The sequence below is a fragment of the Anolis carolinensis genome, unplaced genomic scaffold (genome assembly GCF_035594765.1).
Source record: "Anolis carolinensis isolate JA03-04 unplaced genomic scaffold, rAnoCar3.1.pri scaffold_7, whole genome shotgun sequence".
NCBI lineage: Eukaryota > Metazoa > Chordata > Lepidosauria > Squamata > Dactyloidae > Anolis > Anolis carolinensis.
The window spans coordinates 3377827-3397951 of NW_026943818.1; the positions used below are offsets into that span (position 1 = coordinate 3377827).

The 20125-nt window shown below is 42.6% G+C and overlaps 1 protein-coding gene across 2 annotated transcripts in view; it reads right to left on the bottom strand.

The window, feature by feature from the left end:
• Positions 1-2: 2 nt before the first annotated feature.
• Positions 3-20125, bottom strand: part of abca2 (ATP binding cassette subfamily A member 2) — a 54552-nt gene continuing 34429 nt past the window's right edge. Inside the window, exons 34-48 of one of the 2 annotated variants that reach the window (XM_062960280.1) lie at positions 19491-19665; positions 18043-18158; positions 17792-17939; positions 17357-17480; positions 16545-16677; positions 16143-16260; positions 14651-14829; positions 14280-14421; positions 12815-12949; positions 11466-11569; positions 11263-11355; positions 10446-10548; positions 10183-10320; positions 3830-4099; positions 3-1654 (exon numbers count right to left, since the gene is read on the bottom strand). In XM_062960280.1, coding sequence (XP_062816350.1) covers positions 1619-1654; positions 3830-4099; positions 10183-10320; positions 10446-10548; positions 11263-11355; positions 11466-11569; positions 12815-12949; positions 14280-14421; positions 14651-14829; positions 16143-16260; positions 16545-16677; positions 17357-17480; positions 17792-17939; positions 18043-18158; positions 19491-19665 — 2014 coding nt within the window. In that variant the 3' untranslated portion in view covers positions 3-1618. Of the gene's footprint in view, positions 1655-3829; positions 4100-10182; positions 10321-10445; positions 10549-11262; positions 11356-11465; positions 11570-12814; positions 12950-14279; positions 14422-14650; positions 14830-15148; positions 15232-16142; positions 16261-16544; positions 16678-17356; positions 17481-17791; positions 17940-18042; positions 18159-19490; positions 19666-20125 lie in introns of those variants that run through there. The other variant, XM_062960281.1, reaches the window with a different exon arrangement.

The following is a 20125-nucleotide window of genomic DNA, read 5'->3' on the forward strand; positions in this document are numbered from 1 at the left end:
AATGGTTATGACATTTTTATTAAAACAATAATAATTATTATATTCACAGTTATTTTCTCTTTCTTTTTTTTTTGCAAGCGATATACAGGCCGTCTCCAATATGGGATGCAACCGGAAAGAATAAAACAAAACAAACCCACAATATTGCAAATGGAAAAAAACCGACAACAATAATAATCCGCTTATAAATTAAAATAATCAGAAAAGCACATCATTGAATCATCATCATCATCATCATCATCATTATCATCATGATCAAAAGACCTCAACAAATGCAACTGGCCATCTCTTATTGATCTTTCTTTTGGACTACAATTCTCACAATCCTCTGCCACAATGGGACTTGTAGTCTCCAAAAGGAAAAAAGAGAAACTTTTCCAAAGCAAAGGTAGGAACTGTGCAGCATTCAAGATATTGCAGGACTCCAATTCCCAACATTCTTCACTATTATTCAGGGATGATGGGAGTCACAATCCAATAAAATTTGGATTCGGTATTCTTCTGTGGGTTAGCGGCTCCGTTTTGGCACAAAGTGGGTACAGTTTTTTTGGAAGGAAGATTTAAATTGATTTAAATGTACTAAATGGCTGGATCAGGGATACTGGGAGTTGTAGTTTCAATAATAATAAGATAATAATTTGCATTCAGGCCTGGGCCCCCTCTCCATCATCCCATCATCCGCAGAACATGACACACTCCATCATCCACGAAATATGAAGCATCACCCATGAAACAGAAGACAAAATATTTGACATCCCATCATCCAGGAAAATAGAGCCATCCCATCAGTCACACAATATGAAACATTCCATCATCCACAAAATAGGCAACAGTCTATCCATGAAACAGGCGACATCCCATCATCCACAAAATATAAGTATCATCCACGAAACATGAGACATCCCATCATCCACGAAATAGGCGACATTCCATCCATGAAATAGGCGACATTCCATCCATGAAATAGGTGACAGCCTATCGTCCACGAAATAGGAACTATCCCACGATCCATGATATAAGAGACATCCCATGATCCACAAAATAGGCAACATTCCAACATCCATGAAATAGGGGACGGCCCATTATCCACGAAGTAAGAGATTTCCCATCATCCATGAAACATAAGACATCTGATCATCCACAAAATAGTGTGAAACGGGACATCCCATCATCCACAAAATAGGCGACAGAGGGACCCCATTGTCTCAGAGACCCTGATGGGGGCCTGGGGGCCGAGGTCTGGTTCCCCCCAAGAAATAATAACATCAAAAATGAAATATAAACAAGGAGAAAACAGGCTGCTGCTGGTGTGCGATGCCTCCTGCCCGCCGCGGTCATGCTTCTTGGTGGAAGGGTCACCCTTTCCCGGGGCGTCAAGGCCTACCTTGCAGGGAGCGCTGGCCTCCTTCCTGGCCTCTTTCTGGGGTCCTGTCCCAGCACCAACATAAGCCCCCCTTTTGAAGGGTTGGCTGGACCGACCGCCCCAAAAAGTCACAGCCCCTTCCCTTCTCCTCCTTCAGTGCAAAAGAGCCCCATAATGGGGTCCCCAAAGAACGGCCGGAGCAAGGTTTTGGGGTCCACGGAGGGGCCGTGGATCTGGGTTCGAGGGAAGGGCCCCTCAGCAGAAAGTGTCCGTGTTGAAGGAGAGCTGGGCCTGTGTTTTGGGGGAGAAAGGAGAGGAAGAAAGAGAGAAGGAGGAAGAGGAAAGAGAGGAAAGAAAGGGAGACAAGTAAAGAGAGGAAGCCGGGCATAATGACTCCTACTTTGGAGCCCAGGGACTTGTAGTTCTCCCCTCTCAAGGGGCCAGGCTTTAGTACAACAAGTTTATCACAAAGCTGCAATCCATCTTGCCAACCAGAAAGTTGAGAGTTCGAAGCCCAGATCAGGGTGAGCTCCTGACCTTTAGCCCAGCACCCTCCGAGCACAGCCTCCAAAGATGCCGAAAGATGGGAAAGCCTATAAATATCTCTATCTGTTGTCTGTCTTGTCACAGTTATAATCGGCATTGTATGTTTGCCACAAATCTATTTTATTTATTTATTTCCATCATTTCTATCCCACCCTTCTCACCCGAAGAGACTCAGGGCGGCTTACAAAACTGGGAGAATTCAATGCCAATATACAATACAAAAGAATAAAATCCAATTCCAACCCTGTTGGGCTTCAGAAAAGCCCTAAAAACATAGCTGTGTGCCCAGGCTTTTAATCAATAAATGGTGAAGATGACACGGACTGAACTATGGACAAAGCATGAGGGAAAACGGATCTGATTTTATGTTTGAAATGTATATTTTTAATTCATAATGTATTTTAATAGTTTTAACTGTTTTATATTGGTTTGTATGGGCATCTAATTGTTGCTACTGTTGTAAGCTGCCCTGAGTCCCTTCGGGTGAGAAGGGTGGGATATAAATGTGAGAAATAAAAATAAATAAATAAAACATAAGCAATTAACAACAGATTTAAAATACAGTAGAGTCTCACTTATCAAAGCTAAATGGGCCAGCAGAATGTTGGATAAGCAAATATCTTGGATAATAAGGAGGGATTAAGGAAAAGCCTATTAAACATCAAATTAGGTTATGATTTTACAAATTAAGCACCAAAACATCATGTTTTACAACAAATTTGACAGAAAAAGTAGTTCAATAGGCAGTAATGCTACGCAGTAATTCCTGTATTTACGAATTTAGCACCAAAATATCATGATGTACTGAAAACATTGACTACAAAAATGTGTTGGATAATTCAGAACGTTGGGTAAGCAAACGTTGGATAAGTGAGACTCTACTGTATTTATTTATTTATTTCCATCCTTTCTATCCCGCCCTTCTCACCCGAAGGGACTCAGGGCAGCTTACAAAACTTGCAGAATTCGATGCCAATACACAACAATACAAAAGAATAAAACATAAGCAATTAAAAACAGATTTAAAATAATACAAAATACTTGAGCCATTCATCCACAAAACCTTGTACATAAACCTTAGCCCAGACCAAGTCGAAGCCAACAAAACTTATTCTTTGAATGCTTGCTCGCATAGCCAGGTCTTCACTTTGTTTCTAAAATTCAAAAGGGATGGAGCCTGCCGGATGTCAATCTATGTTATGTGATAAGCCCTGAGCCCCTTTCGGGGTGAGAAGGGCCAAATATAATACTAATAATATAATAATAATACAATATAATAATATTAATTATATATTATATATTACATGTAATATTATTAATAATAGTAAAGGTAAAGGTTTCCCCTGATGTTAAGTCCAGTCATGTCTGACTCTGGGGGTTGGTGCTCATCTCCATTTCTAAGCCGAAGAGCCGGCGTTGCCCGTAGACACCTCCAAGGTCATGTGGCTGTTGGCATGACTGCATGGGGCGCCGGTTACCTTCCCGCCGGAGCGGTACCTATTGATCTACTCACATTGGCATATTTTCGAACTGCTAGGTTGGCAGAAGCTGGAGCTAACAGCGGGCGCTCACGCCGCTCCCGGGATTTGAACCTGGGACCTTTCGGTCTCCAGCTCAGTGCTTTAATGCACTTTGCCACCAGGGCTCCTTATTAGGGATTATTAATAATATTACAATATATAGATATAGTACAAAATGGTAATTTATTGCCAGTATTGTGCTATGCTAATAATATAATATTGTATGTAAATTTAATTTGTAAGCCGCTCTGAGTCCCCTTCGGGGTGAGAAGGGCAGGATATACATGTATTAAATAAATAAATAAATAAATAAATAAATATAAATGTTGCAAATGAATAAATAAATAAATCACCTCACAGGGTCTTCCCACTGCAACCCCCAACATCCCCAGTTGCTCACCCGCTCCTCCTCGAAGCTGATGAGCCCCTCGTCATCGTCGTCGTCCTCCTCCTCGTCTTCCTCCTCCTGGGAGTCCGGCCCCCGGGGCCCCTCCTCCCCTCCTTCCTGGGGGGCCACCAAGGGGCGGAGCTCGGTGGGCGGGGCCCGGGGCCGGAGGAGGGCCAGCAGCCGCTGCAGCAGCGGGGACTCCATCAAGGGACACTCGGCCCGGAGGGTGGCCTCCTGCTGCTCCAGGTTGTCGCTCTGCTTCTTGGCAAAGTTCACAAAGACCTGGGTCCGGAACGAGAGGAAACGGGTTGGTGGTTCGAAGCCTGGGTCAAGGTGAGCACTCGACCTTCAGCCCAGCTCACTGTCCACCTAAGTAGTTTGAAAACAGCTTTGAGTAGAGAAATTAGGCACCGCTTAAGTGGGAGGTATTTTACGGCACCATATAAGGAAATACTAGAAATGCCGGCGATCAAAGAACAGGAGGAAAGTTTGTGATCAAGGGCTTGTCGTAATAAAGGATGGAGTGGCTGGAATCAACTACAACTTCCAGGACGCCGAAGTTGGAAAAATGCCGACATAATACAGTAGAGTCTCACTTATCCAACACTCGCTTATCCAATGTTCTGGATTATCCAACGCATTTTTGTAGTCAATGTTTTCAATACATCGTGATATTTTGGTGCTAAATTCATAAATACAGTCATTACTACTTAGCATTACTGCATATTGAACTACTTTTTCTGTCAAATTTGTTGTATAACATGATGTTGTGGTGCTTAATTTGTGAAATCATAACCTAATTTGATGTTTAATAGGCTTTTCCTTAAACCCTCCTTATTATCCAACATATTGGATAACATCATTGGATAATAATAATAATAATAATAATAATAATAAACTTTATTTTTATATCCCGCCCCATGTCCCCGAAGGGACTCGGGGCGGCTCACAACAGGGACAAGCCCGAAACAACAACACAACATATTTGACAAAAACTTAAAACTTAAAACATTCCAACGATACACAAAATAAAATAATGGACAAGCGAACGTTCTGCTGGCCCGTTTATGTTGGATAAGTGAGACTCTACTGTACCTCTATCGCAGGGGTCCCCAAACCAAGGCCCGGGGGCCGGATGCGGCCCATCGAAGCCATTTATCCGGCCACCACGGCACAAGGGCAGAAGGGGGTTGGGCTAAATGACCCAAGGGGTCTCTTCTTCTCTTACAACCCTTATTATTAATATTATTATTATTATTAACATTGAGGCTGGGTGGCCATCTGTCAGGGATACTTTGCTTGTTCTTTTGGTGCACAGAGGCAGAAGGGGGTTGGACTAAATGGCCCAAGGGATCTCTTCCAAGCCTCTTTATTATTATTATTATTATTATTATTATTATTGAGACAACGACGTTGTATGACACAGCAAACAAGATAGATATGCTGGATTTCGTTTCACAAAATCACAAGTCGAACACTTCCCAAGTGTCTAGGACTGTGTGATGTATTTTCGGATGATGTGTGCAGATCCCAGTAGGGTGGCCTTTTGCAGTTGGCAGATGGTGATTTTGTCAATGTCTATTGTTTCCAAATGCCGGCTGAGATCTTTTGGCACGGCACCCAGTGTGCCCATCACCACTGGGACCACTTGCACTGGTTTCTGCCAGAGTCTTTGAAGTTCAATCTTGAGGTCCTGATAGCGGCTGAGTTTTTCCTGTTGTTTTTCTTCAATGCGACTGTCACCTGGGATGGCGACATCAATGATCCAAACCTTGTTCTTTTCCACAACTGTGATGTCTGGTGTGTTGTGTTCCAGAACTTTGTCAGTCTGGATTCGGAAGTCCCACAGTATCTTTGCGTGCTCATTTTCCAATACTTTTGCAGGTTTGTGATCCCACCAGTTCTTAACTGCAGGGAGGTGATACTTGAGGCATAGGTTCCAATGAATCATTTGGGCCACATAGTTGTGCCTCTGTTTGTAGTCTGTCTGTGCAATTTTCTTACAGCAGCTGAGGATATGATCTATGGTTTCATTGGTTTCCTTGCACAGTCTGCATTTTGGGTCATCAGCTGATTTTTCGATCTTGGCCTTGATTGCCTTTGTCCTGATGTCTTGCTCCTGGGCTGCAAGGATCAGGCCTTCTGTCTCCTTCTTCAGGGTCCCATTCGTGAGCCAGAGCCAGGTCTTCTCTTTATCAGCTTTTCCTTCAATTTTGTCAAGGAACTTTCCATGCAATGTTTTGTTGTGCCAGCTGTCAGCTCTAGTTTGTAGTGCGGCTTTCTTGTACTGGTTTTTTGTCTGCTGTGCTTTGAGGAGTTTCTGATTTTTGACTTCAATCAAAGCAGGTTTTTCACTTTGCTTTCCATATTCTGCCAGGGCATGTTCTTCTTCTTTGACTGCTTGTTTTACTTGCAAGAGTCCTCTGCCCCCTGATCTTCTAGGCAGATACAGCCGGTCAACATCACTGCGAGGGTGCAGTGAATGATGAATGGTCATGAGTTTTCTTGTTTTTCTCTCCAAATTGTCCAGTTCCGCCTGTGTCCAGTTTATGATGCCAGCAGTATATCTTATGACAGGTATGGCCCAGGTGTTTATGGCCTTGATGGTGTTGCCTCCATTGAGCTTGCTTTTGAGAATTTTTCTGACCCTTTGTGTGTATTCTTTACTGACCACAGTTTTCACATGTTCATGCTTGATGTTGTCCAGCTGTAGTATGCCCAGATATTTATAGGCCTCTGGCTGGTGACACTTTATTGTTTGGCCATTGGGCATATTTATGCCCTCACTTTCAGTTATTTTTCCCTTCTTCAATGCCACTGTCGAACATTTGTCCAAACCAAACTCCATGTTGATATCAGTGCTAAAAATTCGGACAGTGTTGGTCAGAGATTGGATTTCAGTTTCCGTTTTCCCATATAGCTTCAGGTCATCCATGTACATCAAATGTGAAATTTTGTGAGAATTCTTAGATGTTTGGTAGCCGAGATTTGTTTTTTGTAAGATTGTTGACAGAGGGATCGTGGCAATAATGAAAAGCAGAGGGGACAATGAATCTCCCTGGAAAATTCCTCTCCTGATGTTGACAAGTCCATAACTTTCATTTCCAACAAACAGTTCAGTTTTCCAGTGCTCCATCATGTTTTCAATGAAGGTGCCAACGTTTTTACTAATCCCGATGGCGTCCAGGCACTTGATGATCCAGCTGTGTGGGAGTGAGTCAAAGGCCTTTTTGTAGTCAATCCACGTCATGTGAAGATTAGCTTTTACAGTTCTCCAGAATCATTTTGTCAATCAATAACTGGTCTTTTGTGCCCCTGCTTTTCCGTTTGTTGCCTTTCTGTTCATCTGGCAAGATGTTTTTTTCTTCAAGATAGTCTTGAATTCTGTCAGCTATGATGCCAGTCAGTAGTTTAAACATAGTGGGCAGACACGTTATTGGCCTGTAGTTTCCTGGTGCTGCTCCTTTTGCTGGATCCTTTTGTATCAGGTATGTTCTTCCAGTTGTTAGCCATTCACTGATACTTCCTTTCTGCAGCATCTCATTGAATTGTTGGGCCATTTTTCCATGTAAACTAATCAGATGTTTGAGCCAAAATCCATGGAGTTGATCACTACCAGGCGATGTCCAGTTCTTGACTTTTTGCACTCGTTTGCTGATCATTTCAGTTGTTATTTCCATCTGTTCCATTTTGTTCTGTGAGAATTTTCCTTCAAACTCCTTTATCCACCCAGCGTTTTTGTTGTAGTTCTTATTGTTTTCCCAAAGCTCTTTCCAGAACTTCGTTGTTGCAGTTTTCTCTGGCTTTATGGTTACTGTGTCTGTTTTTTGGTTCAGGCTCTGATAGAACTGTCTTTGGTCTGATTGAAAAAGTTGATTCTGTCTGTACTGGATGATTCTGGCTTCATACCTTTCAATTTTTCTGGCTGTTGCTGTAATTTGTTCTTTCACAATTTCCAAAGCTTCTTCAATTTTTCTGGTGTTCAGCCAGTACTTTCGGATCAGGTATTGCTTGATTTTGTCATTCTTCAGTTTCCTCTCTTTCATATTTTTCAGGTTACTTGCATCTGATCTAAGTTTCTTGATTTTCAACTCTAGCCTGACCTTCCACTTTGGTTTTCCAGTCGATTTTCTTTGGGGCTGCCTTGGTTGTAGGAGCCCAAGCTCTTCTGTTACTATCACTGCTGCACTGTAGGCATACTGGTTTGTTTGTTCAATTGATGTTATTTGGACAGTGGAGAGTGCTGCATTCACATCTTTCATGAGAGGCGCCAGGTGTCTCTTGGGCACTGTTTTTAGAGTTGGGAGCCGCTGTCTTATTGCATTTGCTGCAGCATGAGCCATGATCTTATCCTTGAGCTCTTGTTGTCTTGCTGTCAAGGTTCCTGGTGGTTCAACAGGTGTTTCAAGTGCTGGTTCATCAAATTCTTGCAAAAGCTCCACACTTTCTTCTGGTTCAATCTGTTCCACCATTCCAAGTGTTGCTGGAGTCTCTGCTGCTGTCTGTGCTGTGGTCTGATGGTAATTTACTTTGCAAATTTTCTGGATTTCTTCAAGTTCAACTTCACTGAACACTTTGTTTCTGATTATGAATCTTCGTTGGTCAGCCAGTCGGGGTTCTGTTATCTGTGAGTCAGGGTACTCTTGTTTCCACAGTTGATGCATCCTTTTTTGGTAGCCACGCCTTTGAGGTTCAGATTTGTAGTAGCATTTCATAATTGTGCGGTTTTCTGGCATTGTGTATTTCTGCCGCTTTTGTGACTGTTCATTTGGGGTTTGATGATTCCGTAGCCCACTTGTCAATGGATGTCCAGAATCAGCAGCATCCACCGCGGTCCTTTTTATCCTGGGCGACGACCGAGCCAGTATAGACTTCGTTTGGGTTTGTTTCTCCATAATGCTAATGGGTTAGGTGCTCTTAGTTCTGCTCCTCAGCAGAACTAAGGACTCCTCAGCCTCCTCTGCCAAAGAGTGAGTGCTGGTGCCTCACCAAACTATAACTCCCAGGATGCCATAGCATTGAGCCAAGGCATTTAAAAATGGTATTAAACTACATTCATTCTAGAGTGAAGATGCACTCCTAGCATGGACCTTGAGAACTATTCATCAAGCAGGACGGATACTCTCTGATACACACACAGTCACTTACCTCCTAAATCTTGATAGCCCAAAGGATGCGCGCTGGATCTCTTTGTGTTCAAGGTTGTACTATCTGTGTGTCCACTGCAACTTATATCTCAGCATTAGCGCATCCTGTTAATCTTGCCTGTATATCCCACCATTATGATCTTCATGCGAAACCAATTAATCAATGGAGATGAAGTCAATCTCCATCCGTCCAGTCTTCTTTATTATTGGTTTCCTTTCAGTTTGAATATGCTGTAGAATTAATGTATTCTGATACCACTGCAATCTCCCTGGCTAAAAGCCATGGGATCTTGGGAGTTGTAGTTTGGTGAGGCACCAGCACTCTTTGGCAGATAAGGTTGAAGACCTTGTAATACTACGATTAACAGGATTCCATATCATTGACCTATGGCAATTATTGGGGTTTCAAAGTGCAATAATTCTGCAGTTTGGATGCACCTGTGTTCATGCATAAGATAAAGCATTTCCCATTCTTGTTTGATTGAATTTTCTTTTAACTTGATGTGTGGGATGCTGCTCTGAATGCTTCCAATTATTATTATTATTATTATTATTATTATTATTATTATTATTATTATTATTATTAACTGATTCTGGGTGGCCATCTGTCAGGGGTGCTTTGCTTGTGCTTTCAGTGCACAAAGGCAGAGGGGGATTGGACTCAATGGCCCAAAGGGTCTCTTCCAACCCTCTTCTATTATTATTATTACTATTATTGTTATTATTATTATTAATTATTGTTCGGTGGCCAACTATAGTCCGGCCCTCCAACGGTGCGAAGGATCGTGAACTGGCCCCCTGTTTAAAAAGTTTGGGGACCCCTGCTCTATCGCCTATCCTACATGTCATATGGCATTGAATGTTTGCCGTGTATATGTTCTGTGAGCCACCCTTTTATCCTCTTTGGGGTGAGAAGGGTGGAATATAAATGCTGTAAATCAATAAGGGTACTTGCTTCCACTCCAGAACCCATCACTCTCTGTCATGTGGGTGTCTGCGTGTGCTGAATACACGCCCCTTCAATCCTAATGCTTAGTAAGGGATTATCCACAGAAAACCGCCATTGCTGCATAAAAATTGTACTCTATGACCCAGGCATGGGCAAATCTCGGGCCTCCAGATGTTGGACTTCAGCTCCCACAATTCCTAACAGCCTGTTAGGAATTCCTTCCTTCCCTCTTTCCTATTTCCCCCTTCTTCCCTCCCCTGGGGTCTCACGTTGTCCAGGGTGGTCTGGCTGACGGAATAGTCCTCGATGCCCAGGACGTCCACCACTTGCTCCATTTTGCTGAAGACTTGGGCCAAGGAGATCTGCTCCGACTTCAGCTGGTACTGGACCTTGGTGTGGTGACGCTCCTGGGGGGGGGGGGGGGAGAGGGAGGGGAGCAGCTGTCACTCAAGCACATCTTCTGATCCCAAGCCCCACTTCAAATCCACTCAACTCATGTATCTGCCCATTGATTTGGGGAGTCGAGACTCACCTTCAGGACGGCTTCTGGGAAGTTCCGGTTAAAGAACCGGACCACTTCCTTGACGTTGAGGCTGGACTTGGTGCGGACGGTGATCATGTAGCCATCTCCAAACCTGGATCGAGGGCAAGAGGAGAAGAAGTCTTAAGGAATGAGCCCAAATTACAACATAAATCCTGGAAGGTAATAATAATAATAATAATAATAATAATAATAATACAGTAGAGTCTCACTTATCCAACACTCGCTTATCCAACGTTCTGGATTATCCAACGCATTTTTGTAGTCAATGTTTTCAATACATCGTGATATTTTGGTGCTAAATTCGTAAATACAGTAAGTACTACATAGCATTACTGCGCATGGAACTACTTTTTCTGTCAAATTGGTTGTATAACATGATGTTTTTGTGTTTAATTTGTAAAATCATAATCTAATTTGATGTTTAATAGGCTTTTCCTTAATCTCTCCTTATTATCCAACATATTCGCTTATCCAACGTTCTGCCGGGCCGTTTACATTGGATAAGCGAGAGACTACTGTAATACTTTATTTATACCCCGCCACCATCTCCCCGCGGGGACTCGGGCGGCTCACATGGGGCAAGGCCCAACTAACGCAATTTACAAAAACAGCAGCACAAATACACTGAACAATATACAAAAAAATGAAACACAGTAAGACAATAAAACAAGAGTTAATAATATCAATCAACCACCGAGTAAAATTCAGTCAACTTCATTAGTGGAGGGGGGGGGGGGGGGAGACTGCATCAGCAATATAAAAATAAAAAGATGGAAGTGGACTCCGTAGGGACCCTCCAATGTACCTGTTCTTCAGGTGCTGGATGCTGCCCAGGCATTTCAGACGCCCGTTGACCATGATGGCGAGGCGCGTGCAGAGTGCCTCGCATTCCTCCATGCTGCAGGGACAAGGGAGAAAAAAAGGAATCTGGCAAATGCCTGGATAATAGGACCCATTGTCTCTATAGGGACTGGATTTGGGGCTTTGGGGGCCCTAGGCGTGGCTGACCTGTGGGACGTCAGGACCACGGAGCGCCCCGTTTTGATGATGTCCAGGATGAGGTTCCACAGGAAGCGCCGGGCTTTCGGGTCCATCCCGGTCGTGGGCTCGTCCTGGGGAGGAACAAAGGACACTGCAGAGCCCCCAAGACTTAAACAGCATGGTCTACAACAGGGGTCCCCAAACTAAGTCCTGGGGGCCACATGCAGCCCACCGAAGCCATTTACCCGGCCCCCGTGGCAGCGGCTCCCTCCGCCTCCACCGAGGAAGGTGTGTGCAGCCTGGCACATGCCTTCCAAAGCTTTGCTTGTTTATAATGGTATTTTAATTATTATTTCATTAATTATTAATTATTAAGGGGTGCTTTGCTAGTGCTTTTGGTGCACAAAGGCAGAAGGGGGTTGGACTAAATGACCCAAGGGGTCTCTTCCAACCCTCATTACTATTATTATTATTATTATTATTGACAGGAGGACACAGTATAACACAGTAAACGAGATCTATATGCTGGATTTCGTATCACAAAATCACAAGTCGAACACTTCCCAAGCATTTAGGACTGTGTGATATATTGTTGTTGTTGTTGTTGTTATTAACAACATTGAGGCTAGGTGGCCATCCATTAGGGGTGCTTTGCTAGTGCTTTTGGTGCACAAAGGCAGAAGGGGGTTGGACTAAATGGCCCAAGGGGTCTCTTCCAACCCTCTTTACTATTATTATTATTATTATTGACATAAGGACAGAGTATAACACAGCAAATGAGATCTATATGCTGGATTTCGTATCACAAAATAACAAGTCAAACACTTCTCAAGCATTTAGGACAGTGTGATTTATTATTATTATTATTATCATTATCATCATTACTATTAACAACATTGAGGCTGGGTGGCCATCTGTCAGGAGTGCTTTGCTTGTGCTTTTGGTGCACAAAGGTAGAAAGGGGTTGGACTAAATGGCTCAAGGGGTCTCTTCCAACCCTTCTTATTATTTTTATAATGACGGTGATGATGATGATTAACATTAAGGCTGTATTTGTTCCCATTTTGTTTTGTTTTTTACTTCAAAATAAGAATGTTCAGTGTGCATGGGAATTTGTTCATAGTTTTTTTAAAAAAACTATAGTCCGGCCCTCCAACGGTCTGAGGGACCGTGAACTGGCCCCCTGTTTAAAAAGTTTGGGGACCCCTGGTCTACAAACTGCAAACTTATTTGGATTCAGCTTGCATGAAACCCAAGCAAAAAGGATGATATGTCAAATTCCTGGAAGTGTATAGATCTCAATCAAGACAGAAAATAAATATAATAATGGTAATAGTAATGGATGACCTCACCATCGTGACCCTGTAATTTCTCACCAGGAAAATGAATGCTGGGTAGCCGATGAGGGCGATTGCGGTGGAGAGCTTCCTCTTGTTGCCTCCGCTGTAGGTGCTGGCAGGTTTGTCCGCGTATTTGCTCAGCTCTAGCTTTTCCAGGGCCCATTTCACAACCTGCAGGGAGAAAACCCCAAAAGTCTGTCAAGTGTGACCCTCGCACTATTGCACAAGTGGGACCATGTTTGACATCAAAATTTCCACCTTGACCAACCACTGTGAGACTCTGGATCCTCCCCAAAAGCTACGGATGACGTTCTGCATTCTAAACAGTTCTTTTTTTTTTTTGTTAATTATTTGAGAAAGTTACAATTATATAAACATATTCTATACATTTGTCCTTCTTTTATTTACATTTATCCCTATGCTCCCCTTCCCCAGAGCCATCTCTTCTTCTGGAGTCCCACCAAAAGTTCAGTTCTTCATTTGGAGGTAAATTCCCATCTTCTTTTTCCAATAATTTTTCTAGAAATTTTCTCCAAATACCTTCAAAATCATTTTTTCCATAATCCCTTCTTTATTTTTAAATTTGATGTTAGCTTGTCATTCAGTGCCATTCGCCAAACTTCTTTATACCATTCATTAATTTGTATTTTCATTTCTTCTTTCCAATATTTTGCAATTAGTAATCTAGCTGCTGTTAATAGCATGTCTATTAATTTTTCCCCTCTTATCTTTCTCATCCTCTTTTTTAATTAGAAGTAATATTTCCACTGGATTCCTTCTAATTTTTATATTCATAATATTTTCTATTTCCCTTATGACCAATTCCCAAAATCCTTTTAAATGTTTACAATCCCACCACATATGCATGTAGGTTCCAATTTCCTGGCACCCTCGCCAGCATTTTTCATTATTATTCTTATTCATAATATTTAACCTTCTTGGTGTTAATTGCATTCTAAACAGTTCTAAACAGGCCATATTCTATGCTCTAGGTTTTCATCTAAGTTCATCTTGGATGGGTTCTAGATCATCCCAGAATAAACTGGTTTCCTTCCTCAAAGTTCTAGGTACATGGCCTAGGCTTCAGGGCTGGTTTTAGATTCCATACATTCCTTAGTTATGGGTGATATTCTATGTTCTGGGGTGATATATGTTCTAGGTCACCCTACAATATCTTCCTCAAAGTTTTAGGCGCTACATCATCCAAGAACAAACCGGGTGGAGCTGTGGGGTTTTCCTCAATGTTGAGTGTGGGTGATATGGGTGATATTCTATGTTCTAGGGTGATATATGTTCTAGGTCACCCTACAATATCTTCCTCAAAGTTCTAGGTGCTACATCATCCAAGAACAAACCGGGTGGAGCTGTGGGGTTTTCCTCAATGGTGAGTGTGGGTGATATGGGTGATATTCTATGTTCTAGGGTGATGTATGTTCTAGGTCACCCTACAATCTTTGGGCCACGCTCCACGGTTCTCCTATCGTGGCCCCGTCCTGCTCACCCTCTCCTGGTCCTTCCAGGGGACTCCGCGCAGGCGGGTGTAGAGCTCCAGGTGCTCCCGGGCGGTCAGCTCCTCAAAGAGGGCGTCGAACTGCGGACAGTAGCCCAGGCTCTGCTGGACCTGGAGAAGGTCCCTCAAGATGCTGCCGAGGAAAACAAAGCAGGTGGACATACATAATAATCAGTTGTCAATACAACAAATAATTACGGGTGGATGAAGCATGGGTCCAACTCCATTCGAGGAAGGTTGCCACATCAGAAACATGAAGTGGATATAAAAAATAATATAAATAATGAAGCTTGGGTCCAGCTCCATCCAAGGGAGGGTTGTCCCAACTTGTGGCGGGAGGTTTTTTTTGCAGGGGAGCTCACCTGTGTCCGTTGACGAAGGCCTCCCCACCAGTGGTGCTCTCGTCGCCAGTCAGCATCTTGAAGGTGGTGGTCTTGCCAGCCCCGTTGACCCCCAGCAGGCCAAAGCACTCCCCTGGCCGCACCCCCACACAGAGCCGGTCCACTGCCAGGATGCGGCCCGTCCTCCGGGATTTGTAGACCTGCCAGGGAGGCAGGAAGGGAGGGTTTGGAGGGGAGCGCACAGGCCCCCCAGGTCACATTCACCCCAGGTCCTTGCCCTGCCTGGCCATTCCCACATCCGAACCCCCATGGCCTCACCCACCCAAGACGACGTTATGACATTCTATTATTATGAGTTTACTCCTTAACATTGTCATTGACCTGTGCTTTCACTTATCCCATCCAACTATCATATATTATTATTATTATTATTATTATTATTATTATTATTATTATTAATAATACATTACTGTCAACCTAGCAGTTCGAAAACATGCCAATGTGAGTAGATTAATAGGTACCGCTTTGGCGGGCAGGTAACGGTGCTCCATGCAATCATGCCGGCCACATGACCTTGGAGGTGTCTACCGACAACGACAGCTCTAGAAATGGAGATGAGCACCAACCCCCAGAGTCAGACATGACTGGACTTAACGTCAGGGGAAACCTTTACCTTTACCTAATACTATCACTTATCTATGCTTTCACTTATTTCATTCAACTATTATGTATTATATTATTTTACCACCTATACTACCATTTATTTATTACAATATTTATATCCCGCCCTTCTCACCCAACAGGGGACTCACGGTGGCTTACAAAAAACACATAGAGTCTCACTTATCCAACACTCGCTTATCCAACGTTCTGGATTATCCAACGCATTTTTGTAGTCAATGTTTTCAATATATCGTGATATTTTGGTGCTAAATTCCTAAATACGGTAATTACTACATAGCATTACTGTGTATTGAACTACTTTTTTTGTCAAATTTGTTGTATAACATGATGTTTTGGTGCTTAATTTGTAAAATCATAACCTAATTTAATGTTTAATAGGCTTCTCCTTAATCTCTCCTTATTATCCAACATATTCGCTTATCCAACGTTCTTCCGGCCCGTTTACGTTGGATAAGCAAGACTCTACTGTATATAAAAATTATACAATGCAATATAAATCAGTTAAAAAAAGTTATTAACAACTTACATCAGTATTCATAAAACACATAAAACACAAATACAGATAGGTGTGGTCCTTGTGCACATTTCCTTGTGCTTTCATTTATGTCATTCAACAATCATATATTATTATATTATAAATATGATTTTATTATTATAAGATTATTTTACTATTGAATACCATCACTGACCTGTGGTTTCACCTACCCCATGCAACTATTATATATTGTTGCTATATATTATTATTACATTATACTACTCATTTTATCTTTTATGTGATACTGTATATCATTGTGTTATATTATTCTGGAGGGGGAAGAGCGGGGCCTACCTTGGTGAGGTTCTCGATCTTGAGCATGTCGTTGTCGGCATCTCCACGCAGGACCCTGTGCCGCTCCTTGGCCACGTCTACGTCGTCTTCGATAGCTTTGGTTGATACTGGAAGCCGCCTGCCGGGAAGAGGGGCCCAGAATCACGGGTTTAATAAAAATACTTACATCCAATCCTTTGGGCCATGGAGGCAGCCCAAAGTGAAGGTCAAACTCCCATTCCAGCCCAATGAAAACCTCATTGGGAGTGGGGTCCCCCAGCCAAAAGCCACATTGGGATTGTAGTGTTTTCACCCCTGCCCCAGAAACATGAATTAAAGGCAGAGGATGGTCTGAGCTCAATCCCTTTGGCAAGGAGGATGGCGCCTGGAGACAGTTTTTCTGAAGCCTACAGTGAGACTCACTGGGGCTTCCGGAGGAAGTTGTACTGGCACATGATGGTGAGGAAGAAGCCCACAAAGCCCTCTATGGTCATGGCCACCAAGCCCCGGGTCACAATATCCCACTCGAAGGGGGACTTCATCTTGTCAAACTGCCCTGTAAGATAAGGAAAAAAGGAAGGAAGGAGTAGTCAGTGGATGATGGGCTCCAGAGTGGGTCCATAAAGGCAGGACGGCCATGAAGCAATCACCATGCCATCACCCCACTTCTGGTCCCAGGATGATATAGGGTTGCACTGGGAGGAAAGTGTAACCCAATGTAACTCTGAGGTAACCTATGGGCAAATGGTGTCATACCAGACTCCAAGGGAGAGCATTTTTAACTCTTGTTCCAAGGAAACCTGTGCAACTTCATTCATTAAAATCCTTTCATTCAATGCAATCCTGCGCAGCTTCCTTCCAGTCATTAGAATCCTGCGCAGCTTCATTCATTAGAATCCTTTCATTCAATGAAATCCTGCACTGCTTCCTTTCATTCATTCATTCAAATCCTCTCACTCAATACAATCATACGCAGCTTCCCTTTCACTGCACAGAATCCTGTGCAGTTTCCACCAAAGAATGTCCCAAAACTATGGGCTTTTGAAAAGCTTTTGTGTTGCTTTATTTATTTATTTTATTTATTTACAGTATTTATATTCCGCCCTTCTCACCCCGAAGGGAACTCAGGGCGGATCACATTACACATATAGGTGAACATTCAACTCGAAATCATTGCCAGGTTGAGTGAGAGGATACGTGCATGAGAAGGAGGAGACGGGAGAGGGGATTCCCACCTATCTTGGCGTAGTACTCGTTGATGTACTCGTTGTAGGCCATCTCCATCAGTCCGTGGCCCAAGTTGTAGTTGGGGAAGATCAGGAAGCAGGACTTCAGGTAGCTGTTCACCACTTTCAGGTCCTGCGGGAAAAGGTCCTCAGGGTCAATGGTCATATTATATTATAACCTATCTACCTACCTTCCTACCTATCTTTCTACCTACCTATCTTTCTATCTACTTACATGTCTATCCAAAAATCATATCTATCTCTCATATCTATGGCTAGATGGCCTTCTGTCAGAAGGGATCTGGGGATGTGCACTCCAACCCAAGGGAAGCAGCTAGGGATGTTGGAATCTGGGGCCAATCCAGATGGTCTATCTAGCTGGCGATTCTGAGACCCGCAGTCCAACCCAAGCCCCCCCCCCCCTTCCCAAGGTCTGGGGCTGACCTTGTCATGCTCAAAGAGCTGGAGGAGGAAAGTGGCCACAGTGGCCGTGATCCCGATGAAGAGGTTGATGACGATGAGGAAGACGTAGGCCGAGCTGGGCACCTCGAACCAGAAGGAGGCCGGGTACATGATGGGGGTGATGGACCAGCTGCGGGTCAAAGGCAAGAGGAAGGGGAGGCCGTCAGGACCCAGAGACAACCAAGCCCCCTCCCGGCCTGGAGAGGACTACAACTCCCATCCATTGGACTCACCCATAGAGCAGGAAGAGGGAGAGGACAGCCGGGAAGTTTTTGGGCGAAGTGTAGGCCGGAAGGTCGAAGACGAAGAGGATGATGATGCAACACGTGGCCGGAACAAGGTAATTCAACTGCATAAAATAATAAATAATGGTCGTACTACCATGACAGTAATGATAAATAACAAATTATTAATAAAAATTGATAAATAATAGTACTACTATATGATGGATTGGTCACCTCTTGAAGAATATATAAAGAGAAAATAAAGACATGAAAGGGAAAGAAAGTATTCTAATACTCTCCATTTTTTTTTAATTGGGAGAGAGAAATAAGTTAATGAATCTAAAACGGAAGGAAGAAGAATGGAAACACAAATAGTTATTTATTTATTTATTTATATTTTTGTATTTTCATATTTTCACCTTTTTTACCTTTCTTTTTTCTTTTTATTTCCTACTTTTCTTTACTTTTTTATATGTTCTCCCACTTTTTATGTAGAAAAACTTTTCTTTTAATAAAAATATTAAAAAATAATAATAGTACTACTATGATATTATAATACATAATGATTAAATAGTAATGATTATGTAAAAAAGGTAAAGGTTTCCCCTGACATAAAGTCCAGTCATGTCTGACTCTGGGGGTTGGTGCTCATCTCCATTTCTAAGCCAAAGAGCCGACGTTGTCCATAGACACCTCCAAGGTCATGTGGCCGACATGACTGCATGGAGCGCCGTTACCTTCCCGCCGGAGTGGTACCTATTGATCTACTCACATTTTGCATGTTTTCGAACTGCTAGGTTGGCAGGAGCTGGGGCTAACAGCAGGCGCTCACTCTGCTCCTGACATTTGAACCTGGGACCTTTCGGTCCGCAAGTTCAGCAGCTCAGCACTTTAACACACTGCGCCATCAGGGGCACCACTACCATGATAGTAATGATAAATAACAAACTATTAATAAAAATTGATAAGTGATTTTCTTTATTAAATGAATTTTGTAATTCTAAATGTAGATTTGAGGTTTTTTTTTTCTCCTGGCGTGCAGTAATAAAATCTTGATATTGACGAGGAGAATAATTAGCACAAGGCCAGTTTGTGTCTGAAATATCTTTGTTCATCCAGAAAGAGACAAATAATGGCAGTGGTTATGTCTTTGAGTGATCTATGATATTATTTGATGTTATTTTATGTGATGTGTTTAATAATGTTCAATGTTTTATTAGGGGAATGTCAACTTTGATGTTTTATATTGTTTTTTATCAAGGGCATTGAATTGTTGCCAACACTGCAAACTGCCCTGAGTCTCCTTCAGGGTTGAGAAGGGCGGTATATAAATACCACATATAACAATAATAAATAGTACTACTATGATAATATAATATAGAATGATTAAATAGTAATGATTACCAATATTAATATTAATAATAATAACAACAAATAAATAGTAGTCATTGTGCTACCATATCCCAGACGTAGTTGGCCAGCCAGTAGATGACTGGGTTGCAGCCACTGACGAACTGGAGGTGCTTGGCCTTGGTGGACTTCTCGGCCACCAGGAAGACCACGAAGCTGGCCGGGACAAAGGACATGGCCACGATGATGAAGATGGCGATGACCACGTCCGTCCCCTGCAGCCTGTGGAAGGAGGGGGCAGCAGTCAGCATATCACAATATAATAATAATAATAATTATTATTATTATTATTTTATTTTTAACCCCGCCTCCATCTCCCCGGGGGACTTGGGGCGGCTTACATGGGGCCAAAGCCCGGGCAAATACAATAATGAACATAAAACAACATCAAATAACAGAAACCACATGCAAATAAAAATTAAAAATTAACATAAAAGTAAAATAACAAACATTTGTTTGCTAAAATGCAATAGCATCATAAAAATGAACTGGGCAAAAGTGCATTGAGTTTTGTAAACAAGAGGTAGTTAAAAGTGCTATAAAATCATGGAAGAGCACCTTGAAGAGGGCCTCTTCTATGTCACGTATATGTGTGTGTGTATATATAAACATATACATATATATACTAGGCATTCATATGCACATGCATGTACTTTTTAAAAAGAAACGGATACAGTAGAGT